The 10,011-nt window shown below is 59.8% G+C and overlaps 2 protein-coding genes across 3 annotated transcripts; one reads left to right on the top strand and one right to left on the bottom strand.

Annotated features, from left to right (window-relative positions):
* Positions 1-2,501: 2,501 nt before the first annotated feature.
* Positions 2,502-3,884, bottom strand: KBTBD13 (kelch repeat and BTB domain containing 13). Its single transcript, XM_009485487.2, has one exon. It carries the CDS (start codon positions 3,882-3,884, stop codon positions 2,502-2,504), a length of 1,383 nt encoding a protein of 460 aa, XP_009483762.2.
* Positions 3,885-6,465: 2,581 nt separating this feature from the next.
* RASL12 (RAS like family 12) lies at positions 6,466-9,390 on the top strand. 2 transcript variants are annotated; one of them, XM_075714491.1, is made up of 5 exons: positions 6,466-6,574; positions 6,670-6,726; positions 7,859-7,932; positions 8,015-8,205; positions 9,006-9,390. In XM_075714491.1, exons 1-5 carry the CDS (start codon positions 6,466-6,468, stop codon positions 9,388-9,390), a joined length of 816 nt encoding a protein of 271 aa, XP_075570606.1. The 2 variants fall into 2 exon arrangements, with proteins under 2 accessions (XP_075570606.1, XP_075570607.1); XM_075714492.1 differs by lacking the exon at positions 6,670-6,726.
* The last annotated feature ends 621 nt before the right edge of the window (positions 9,391-10,011 follow it).

The following is a 10,011-nucleotide window of genomic DNA, read 5'->3' as shown; positions in this document are numbered from 1 at the left end:
TATACAAGCTTTTATTTTTGATACGGCCCTTATAAGGCAAGTCCATTCTACAGAGAGCTTTTCATTACGTTCATCCTTGCCAAGATGATGTCACCTTAAAAAAGAAACTTGCAAAAGGTTAAACTGTGATTAGATAGATCGCTTCGCCTCAAACTGTAATCTTTGGCGGAGTAAACACCATGAAGATTGAAAGGGGAAGATAATGGTGCTGTGCTGGTGCCAGTAATGCGTAACGTTGAGGGCTAAAATCTGGTAGAGCGAAGCACATTTGCAGCGTCGTGCCCACTCACTGTGCAAAGGCTGAGCAGCCTCTTGCTCTTGTTAGAGATTTGCTTGGTCCTGGCTCATCACTTTTTCCCCCTGCTTGCAGAGGTAAGAACTGTATCTTTTTTCCTCCCTGTGCACCTAAAATTATCTTGTGGTACTTTCTGTATCATGGTCTGGATTAATGGATGCAACAAATTACTCCTCGCTTGGGAGCTTCCATGCCACACTCAACAGCACCTGCCAAGACCTGCTCTTTCCCCCAGGTGCTACACTTAAAATCTTAAAACCTTGTGCATTTTGTCGGCAAATGTCTTTGTAAACCCCTGAACTGTCAGGAAAACAGTGTGTGAAGGTGGGGGAAGATGTTGTATTGCTTGGTGGCGTCAGAGCTGGAGGGAAGGGGAGAGCCTGCCAAGGTTCAGCTGTCCCGGGTTAGCCACAGGAGCCCGTCATAAATATTTTAGTAACGGAATGATTTTAACTTTATTTTAATAGAGGGCTTAAGCTGTTTGTTCAACTTAAAATGGTTTTAAAGCAGTGTGCTTCCATGTGCTGCTTTCAGTTAGGGGAAGACAGTGTGAAATGTTAATTGGCTTCGCCTAGGAAGGGAACAAGGATGTGACTTGATGGGCTTTCTGCTTATTGTCCACCCGAGGAGAGTAACGCCGCTCAGCTAATGCTGCAGCCCGGTGTAGAGCTGGGTGAGGGCCGCCAGTGTCCCCTGCCTTCCCCATGCCACTGTCAGACCTGCACCTCCACCAGCTGCCGTCCCCATCCCGGGGGTGACAGCGGAGTGGTGGCCTGGCCCGGTGGCAGAGGGCAAATGGGGACAAGATGCATCAAGTGGTTCTCAATCTGGACAGGGATACGAGCTGGGGTTTTCTTGTTTGTTTTGGTTTGTGGTTGTGTTGTGTGGGTTTTTCTCTCAAATGCGGTAACTGTTCTGAAAATGCTGAGAACTTGGCGAGGAGCGGCAGTGGAGGTATTTGAGGCATCCCAGCTGGTATTCTCTTCCGCTCCATCTTGACTGGGACGGCATGGGCAGCCCGAAGCCTGCCCCATGGATAGGAAATCAGCTGAGCCATAGTCTGGGTTTGCTGCTGTCCTGGTCTCCGCAGGTCTCCCAGCAGCATTGCGGTCACAAAGGGGACCTCTACCTTCTCCAGCCATCCCCAGAGCTGGCGTGGAGGCCTAACAACCTTCGACGCTAGGGGATGGTGTCTCATGAGAACAGCTCATCTGGCTACGGAGCTCTGCTAATGGAGAAGACCTCTGCAAGCCTGGCATCGCCATGCAATGGTGGTGCTCACCCCTCTCCTTCCCTTTTTGCACCCTTTTGTATTTCCGAGGTTTGCCATGTCCTAAAAAGACCCTGTCTTGGCTCGAATGAGCCTCTGATGAGGGCCACCACTTGCCACCCCATTGGGTCTGTGCTGGGGCTTGGCAGATGAGCCTGGAGAAGACGATAGCTGGCTAACACACTCGGTGGGATGATGGGTGGTTCCCAGGTCCCAGAACCCCCTCAGTGCCTTAAGCACCTGATGCCCAGATGTTTTCCTTCACCCCCACATCTCCCCTCTCCCCTCCTCCTCTCAGGACCCCGCTGCAGCCGGGAACGGCCGTGGAGACCTCCCCAGGGAGCGCGGGGCTGTGTGGGAACTGCGCTCCCACGTACGGCTCTGAAATGGAGCTGCAGCTGAGAAAGCATTCAGTGGGCAGGAGCAAGCCTTGACGTGGATCCCTGTTAGGAGGTATTTTCCTTCAGAAGAGCAGGGAAAGAAAAAAAACAAAGCCCAAGAGTAATGAAAAACACTGGGGTTTTTATAGCTTTCCTTTTAATTCCAGGATATAACGAATGATTTCCCATCGGAACAGAGAGGAGGTGGGATGCTGCACACCTTCAGAGAGTGGTCAAAATAAATAGAACCCATGTTTGCATCTCATTGGTATCTGTCCTCTGCAGAAGCCACGAAGCCCTGCACGCGGATGGCTCGGGAGCCCATGTCTGGTAGGACTTTGCACACAGCCTGTGCAGTGCAGGCAGAAGCAGGCAGCAGCTGCCTGCAGCCCCTTTCCCTCTGGCAGGGTCTAGCGTCACCTCCGAAGTCCAACGTGATGCATTCCTGGACCCAAGCACAGCTCCACGAAGGAGGAGAGGAGCCCAGGGGAGCGGTGGGTGCAGAGCCGAGGCCACGTGCAAGGAGAGCATCCCAAGGTGGGACGGGGGGGGCCACCTATGTCGCAATGTCGTGGTCACGCTTCGGCAGCCGCAGGAGGAAGGTCTGCAGGGAGCCACTGCGTGGGAAGCCCGCCCACTCCTTCTTGAACCTCCAGGTCTCCTCTTCCACGGAGTAGAGGAGCGTCAGCATCTTGTTGACAGTGTAGACGGTGTCACCCCTGATGACGGCAGTGAAGAGGGCTCCTTTGCTGTTCATGAACTGCCCGGGCAGGGCAGTCCACTGCCGCGACGTCAGGTTGAAGCAGTCAATGACACAACGCAAGAAGTCATCCGAGGGGCCATTGCGCATGACGTAGAGGTTGTCGCGGTGGGCCACCATGCAGTGCCCATAGCTCTGGTGCCGCTTGAGCTCGGTGACGGGAAGCCATGTGTCTTGCTGGGTCTCGTACTCATAGATGACGGTGGTGTCCAGTGGCTTCCACAAGCAAACGAAGATCTGCCCCATGGCTTGGGCGCAGGGTGCTGCCGCGCTCGGCTGTGGCAGGTCGGAGACGAACGTCCAGGTATTGGAGGCCACGTCGTACCTCTCCACGGACTTCAGGGAGATCTTCTCGTACTCCCCACCGATGGCATAGAGGTAGCCCTCATGGCCCACCAGCCTGACGTCGTAGCGCAGCTGATGAGGGCTGGGGAACTCACTCCAGGCGTTGGCATTGGCATCATAGCAGAAGCTGCTCTCCACCACCTGCTTGCTGGCCCCGTAGACACCACCCACTATGTAGATCTTATTATCCATGGTCGCCATGCCAGCTAGGAACGTGCTGGCGCTCAGCGGCAGGCAGGAGAGGGTCCTCCACGTGTTGGTTTCCTCGTCCAGGTAGCAGATGGTCCTGGAGAGGTCCTCCAGGAACTCGAAGGTGGGCGTGTGGGCTCCTACTGCCACGAAGGTGCTGGGCAGGAGGGTCTCCACGTAGGCCAGCAGGTCATCGGAGAGGCAGTCCAGGTACTCCTCCAGCTCGGCGTAGCTGTCCCTGATGTAGAGCGCGGCGCAGTGGAAGAGGTCCAGGAGACCGAATATGGCGGCGGCTTGGTACAGCAGGATGCAGTTGTCGGAGTTGATGGAGTGGATCAGGTACTTGGCCAAGGGCTTCACCTGCAGGAAGGCGGCACACTCGACCGCCTGGAAGGTCTCCTCGCCGCTGAGGATGGGCCTCTCACCCGCCAGCACCCGCAGCATGGCGAAGAACCCAGCCGCGCTCAGCTCCCCCAGCCCGATCTCCTCCTGCGTGCTCTCCTTCATGCCCGAGCGGAAGAGGGCACGGAAGTACTCGCTGCTCTCCACCAGCAAGGCCTTCTCCACCCAGAACGACTGCTCCTCCACCCGGATACGCACCCGCTCCGGCGGCTCTGCCCGGGAGCCTTCCTCCTCCGGGGTCATCCTCACCCAGGGGCTCAGCAGAGCAGCACCCAGTGCTCCTCCGTGCCGTGCCCCGGCGCAGCCCCCTCCTGCCTCCGCCACCCTTTGATGCCTTTGCTGCACTGCCCGGCGGCCGCCACGCCGCTGCCCTGTAATATAAATACCTTCGGCTAAAGATAGCCAAGCTCGTGACCGGGGCCTTTCAAAGGCATCCGCCGAGCTCAGCTGCCCACCCAAAACACAGAAAGGGCTCCGGCGTCACCGCCCGGCGCGGTTCACGGCAGAGATGCCTGGCTCTATCACGGCTCGTCCCACGGAGGATGCTCGGCTGCCCCGCGGGAGATGGGTTTCGCTCTCCCTGCTCTCAGGCATCCTCCTTGTGATGCCCTAAAGAGATGGTCCGCACCCCGGGGAGGGCAACATGTTTATGTGGCTTGGAAGAGCATGTTGCTACGCTATTTTTTTTTTTTTTCCCCTTATAAAAGTGGGTTTTATGGCTGGAGGGAGGTAACCGACGTCAGGAGATCTCCGTGCCGTCCAGCCCAGCCATGGGAAAGCGGCTTTGCCACCCCTCGAGCGTGGTCACGGGCAGGGAGAGACCTCTCCGGGGCCGTTCCCTTTGCGACCCTCCCCAGGTAGGAGGCATGGAGCAACCTGGGCATCAGCCATCCCTGGCTCAAGGAGCCATAAACCAGCCTGTGCTTCACCTGGGGATCCCGTGACAAGAAAAATGACATGCAGCAAACCACTTCTCTCTGGAAAAGTCCTGTCCGGCTGCAGGGCTCGCCCCGCTCCCCTGTAACGCCCGGCCACGGGCAAGGAAACCTTCCCCCCTCGACTCATGTAGAGGTTGATGGTGAAGCAAAGTGTTATCCGTGGCATGTTGCTCGTTTGTGTGCTACTCACAGCTTTTTCTGGCTAGAAATCCCATTTCACCTCTGCCGTGGGGTGCCGAGGAGGGCCGGCAGCGGGGCCCCCAATTCCCCCCATCGCCACCTGCAACTGGTCTTTATTGTTGATGCATAATTTAATCCACCTTGCCAAAGGCATATTTTTTCCTCCCTCCTTAGCCCCTCATCCCAGCAGCCGGGAGCTCCCGGGACATGGCGTGACAGCAAAGCCATTGCCCCAGGATTGTGGCCCCAGCAGGTCCCCCCAAAAAAATCTCAGTTTAGGGGAGAAGGTGACAGCTTTGCGCTTGTGTCACTGTCATTGAGCCTTACAGGTACCCGGCTTAAAATACCACATTTAGCTCTGATTGCTTTCAAGCATCCTTGACCTGTGTCCAAAGGGGGCCTGGGGGTGGGGGCTCCCCAGAGGGGCTCTGCTTCCCACAGGGGAGCGATCCCCATCCTCTCCATCCTCCTCATCCTCCCCATCCCTGGGGCTTGCAGACACTTCCACACTCCCAGGCTATTTTGGGAGGGTTTAAAAATATCCTCCCTGCATTAACGGGCAATTATCCCAACGGTGCAGCAGCCCCACATGGCCGCGGAGCAGCCTTTGCCCCCCGGCTCCGGGTATGGTCACCCCCAGAAACCCCTTGGGAGCAGCCCAGGGGCCGGATCCTGCGGTCCCGGGCGCTGAGCCCCATCCCAAATGGCTGCGATCGCCATGACAACGCTGACTTCAGCCTACGCCACCTACTCGGGCTCCGAGCCCGTGGGGTGCTGGCTGATGGCTCGGAGCGGGCAGCGGCGGTGAGTACTCCCCATGCTCCCCTTTCCCTCCTCAGGACTGTGTCTTTTGGGTGGAAAAAGGTTGTGTTTTGTTTTTTTTTTTTACCCCTGCAAAGTCTCTGCCGGCAGCAGAAGGTGTCTGTGCTTAAATGGGCTGGGCAAGCGGTGGACAGGAGGGTGGTGGTGCTGGCAGCATCGCTCCCGGGTGCTGCTGCTGCCTGCGGGAGGTGTAATGAGTGCACCGGCCTCAGCCAGCGGAGCGGGACCAGGCTTTTTGCTTGCCGAGGGCTCGGCGAGGTGCTGGGGGCACGGCGAAGTGGCCACCGAGCGCAAGCACGACGGGTTTCGGGGCCAGAGCTCCCTGCTCGAAGCCCCGGGAGCTCGGGGGGATGGCGTGTGTCCTGCCGGGGTGACCGTCCTCGGGGCGGCCAGGACAGCGTGTCCAGCCCGGCGCCGGCGCGGCAGCTTTCCTTACAAGGAGTTTGGCTGGGGCCCGAGCAGCGGGAGCCGTGCTCGCCTCCGCCTGCCTCATTCATCGGCAGCCCCAGCGGCGCAGGGGCCGCTGCTCCCCCGGCCTCGGCCCCCGCGCACCCCAGCGAGCCCCGCGTCTCCTCCGGCGGCGGGTTTTAAGGTGGGAGCCTGCGTTTCTCTGCTATTCCTGGGGTGCGAAGGGCGGGCAGAGGGCTGAGGGGGGGAAACACTGTCTTTGCATGGACGGGGTGCTGGCTGCCAGCGTGGGATGGAGATGCCGGCTGCCCTGGCTGCAGGATGCGGATGGAGGAGAGCAGATCCCCCTCCCTGGTGCCGCTGAGCCCCCCTTTCCCCCAGGCTGGGGCACCCCCGAGCCAGGCGGCGAGAAGGGCCCCATCCGGCATGGCAGCGGGTGCCCCATGTCCCCCCCGCTCTCTCCCCCAGGACCGAGGATGTCCTCGATGTTCGGCAAACCCCGAGCCGGCGGCGAGCGGCCGCCCCAGAGCCCCCTCGCCGAGTGCAACGTGGCCATCCTGGGGTGCCGAGGGGCCGGCAAGTCAGGTGAGACGGGTGCCCCGATGCCACGGGGATGGCTGGGCATTGGGGGGGTGCCGTGGGGGGACGCCCGCCTCACCCACCTCTTTCATCTCCTGCAGCCCTGACCGTGAAGTTTCTAACCAAGAGGTTCATAAGCGAATATGATCCCAACTTGGGTAAGACGCTTTCTCCGCGGGTGTTTCCCCCCGATGAGTTCCCATGGAGCATCCTTCCTGTCCCCCGCATTCCCTACAAATACGGCATTTAATGGGAAAAAAAAACCCCAACACCCAAAATTACATAAAAACCAACGGAAGGGCTGGATTTGACCCAAACCCGCCTGTAAAAACAGAGGTGAAAGCAGCGCTCTCTCCGCAGGCATGTCTCACGGGGAAATGTCGGCTCCTCGCATCACCCCAAAGATACTGAAAGCCGAATTATTGGGGGTCCTTGGGGAGCATCTCGTGCCTCCTGCTCGCTCCTGGGGTGTCGGGCAGGGGAAGGGCTGGGGGAGCGAGCGGGGGCTGCAGAGCGGGCGGCCCTGGGGCTGCGCTTTGCAGCGAGCGGTTCTGGGCATTTTTTTTTTTTTTTCCACTCGTTTGAGCAATTAATAACTATTTTCCTAGGCCTGACTCCAGGGCGCAGGGAAGAACCGTAAATGATTTATCGGGGACATTAGGGAGATATGGACCTTGTCCAGGAACTGACTCCAGCCCTAATAACTCAGCAACCCTTAGGAAAGAAGGATAAATCCTTTCCTCCTCGGATCTTTTTTGGGAATGCGGTTTCATCTTCCCACGTCAAAACCTTTCCGAAACGCATCCGTTAGGACCCGGCTGGGGGGAGGCATCTTCCTCCCAGGGGACCGGTTGAGTGGCTCTCCCTGCCTGCCCTCCTTCCAAAAGAAAGGGGTGCTCCTTTTGCCTGATTTATTGGGAAACAGCCCCGGTGTCGAGCCTCCAGCTCACTTTATCTCGCCAGGTCATGACATTTAGACAAGGGCTGAGGCCCGGGTGCGGTGATGGCCGCGCCGGGCTCCTTCCCCTCCTTCCTTCTCCCGTGGGAGCCCACGCTTGCGGCATGCAGGGGGAAAGAACTGCTCCCAGCTGGGCTTGCCCAGCGGCATCGCCGCCGGTCCCCCAAAGTAATGTTGTCTCAGGAAGGAGCGAGGTGGGAGGCATTGGTGGAGGGTGCTCCTTGCCCAGGGATGAGCTTTTCCCATGGTGCTCCAAGCATCCAGGGCTTCGCTTGGCTTTGGAGAAGACGGGACACCCCAGCCCGTCCTCACAACCACCCTTCTCCTTGCAGAGGACACCTACACCTCGGAGGAGCTGGTGGACCAGCAGCCCGTGCTGCTGAAGGTGATGGACACTGCCGATCAGGTGAGGCGCCCCAGCACAGCTGGTGCCAAACGCCCGGCGTGACCGGGCTGGACCGCGGCTCAGCCGCTCCTCTCGCCCCCAGGATGGCCCCGGGAACTGCGAGCGCTACCTGCGCTGGGCCAGCGCCTTCCTCGTCGTCTACAGCATCGACAACAGGAAGAGCTTCGAGGGCTGCCAGCGTTACCTGGAGGTCCTCGCCCTGCACGCGAGGGGCTGCCAGCGCCGCTGCCCCGTGCTCCTGCTGGGCAACAAGCTGGACATGGAGCAGTACAGGTATCGGGCGCGGGGCGAGGCTGTCTTTTCCCGGTGTGGGGGAGAGCTCACAGATCATCCCCCCATCCCTCTGGCTGGCATGCAAGACCCAAATCTGATTTTTTTTTTTTTTTGTGGTTATTTCCACCCCTGTCAGTATTTGCCACATCCTCCCACATCTCCGAGGCTCCTGCTCTCCTGCCTGGGGGGGGGGATGATGTGTTTATTTCGAGCCCGTTGGTATTTTTGGCGGGATGTTTTTCGGCTGCGTGGTAAGGCAGCGTCACCATCCAGCTCCTCGCTCCCCTCTGGATGTGCCCTTTCCCTGGAGCCCTTTCTCACCCCGTCCCCGCTGCCAGGACTGGATGTCCCCGGTGTGTTTTTCTGGCCTTTTGTGCCGCTCTGGGGCCGTGCTGAGTGTTGGTCCCACGGGTCCTTGAGTCACGCATGTTGCTGAACCCCCGCCCCGGTGCTCCCAGCACAGAGGCTTCCCCCTCCCCAAAGCACGGACCTGCCCCGTCTCCTCCCCGCTTCCCCGTGCGCTGCCAGTGCGTCCGACCCCGTGTCGCTGGCACGCATCCCTGGCACGGGAGGTTGCAGGGACCCGCGCAGCCCATCACTCTGGGATGTCAGGAAAAGGAAAACTCTTTTGGACTCATGTCCCCTGCTTGTGCCAGGAGCTGGGACGAGCGGGTACGGCCCCGGTGCTCACCGGGAAGCAGGCGTGGGATGCAGGGTCCCCACCCGCACCCCTTGCTCCCCTTTTCGGGTGGTTGCAGCACCCCAAGGGATGCCGCACCCATCCCCTCCGCTCCCGCCAGGCAGGTGCCCGCAGCCGAAGGGATGTCCCTGGCGAGCAGGTTCAGGTGCCTCTTCTACGAGGTGTCGGCGTGCCAGGACTTCGCGGGGGTGCAGCACGTCTTCCACGAAGCTGTGCGGGAGGTGCGGCGCCAGGCGGAGCGGAGCCCACCCGTCCGGCCGCTCTTCATCACCGAGGAGCGTCCCTGCCCGCCGGTGGCCACGCCGCTTGCCCTGCCCACCCACCACGGCTTGGCCAGCTGCACCTTCAACACCCTCTCCACCGTCAACTACAAGGAGATCCCCTCGGTGGCCCAGGCCAAGCTGGTCACTGTCAAGTCCTCGCGGGCTCAGAGCAAGAGGAAAGCTCCCACGCTCACCTTGCTGAAAGGTTTCAAGATATTTTAGGACGCGTCCCTGCGGAGGAGGTGGTGAGAGACCCCTGTCCCCCCGGCTCTGTGAGGGCTGAGACCATCCGCAGTGGACTCATGGGCACCGCAGCAGCCGCTGGCAGACGGTGGCCCCGGTATCTGCGCCGAGGCAAAGCCTGCGGTGACATTTGGGTGAGCAGACGGGGTGCCGAGAGTCTGAAATTGGCCGTGGCATCACTCTGCCTGCCCCCGCCCCAGCTCCCGTCCCCCCTGGCCGAGCGCTGCCGTGGTGTTTGCACCCTGTGCTGGCACCGGGTCCAGCCTGGCTTTCCGTGCGGATCTGGGCAGTTCCTGGAGCAGCCGGAGCCGCGGGCACCACCGGGAGGGCGAGGGCCGTCCCCAGGGCTCCCCAGCCTGCTTGGGCGCCTGGCGCACAGCGATGGGAGCCCAGGAAGGGGGAATGAATCATTAATCAAGCGTGGAGGCACCCATCTCGTTCGTCTCATGGGTCCCCTGACCGAGCAATAAGTAGGAGGAATTTTTTTTTTTTTAATCCGAACGAGAAAGGTGCAGATGCTGTTTCAGCCGACTAAAGGCCTCAGGTGTCCTGAAACTGATTCCCATGCATTGAAATAAGTCACACCAAAATAGCTGGGTT

The sequence above is a fragment of the Pelecanus crispus genome, chromosome 7 (genome assembly GCF_030463565.1).
Source record: "Pelecanus crispus isolate bPelCri1 chromosome 7, bPelCri1.pri, whole genome shotgun sequence".
Lineage (NCBI taxonomy): Eukaryota > Metazoa > Chordata > Aves > Pelecaniformes > Pelecanidae > Pelecanus > Pelecanus crispus.
This window is presented reverse-complemented; position numbering and strand designations above follow the sequence as displayed.

Bases quoted from the DNA above. Each gene is read 5' to 3' on its own strand.
- KBTBD13 (XM_009485487.2), bottom strand. From the start codon at position 3,884: ATGACCCCGGAGGAGGAAGGCTCCCGGGCAGAGCCGCCGGAGCGGGTG.
- RASL12 (XM_075714491.1), top strand. From the start codon at position 6,466: ATGTCCTCGATGTTCGGCAAACCCCGAGCCGGCGGCGAGCGGCCGCCC. The intron at 7,933-8,014 runs GTGAGGCGCCCC...TCTCGCCCCCAG, and splicing joins TGATGGACACTGCCGATCAG to GATGGCCCCGGGAACTGCGA. The intron at 8,206-9,005 runs GTATCGGGCGCG...CGCTCCCGCCAG, and splicing joins CTGGACATGGAGCAGTACAG to GCAGGTGCCCGCAGCCGAAG.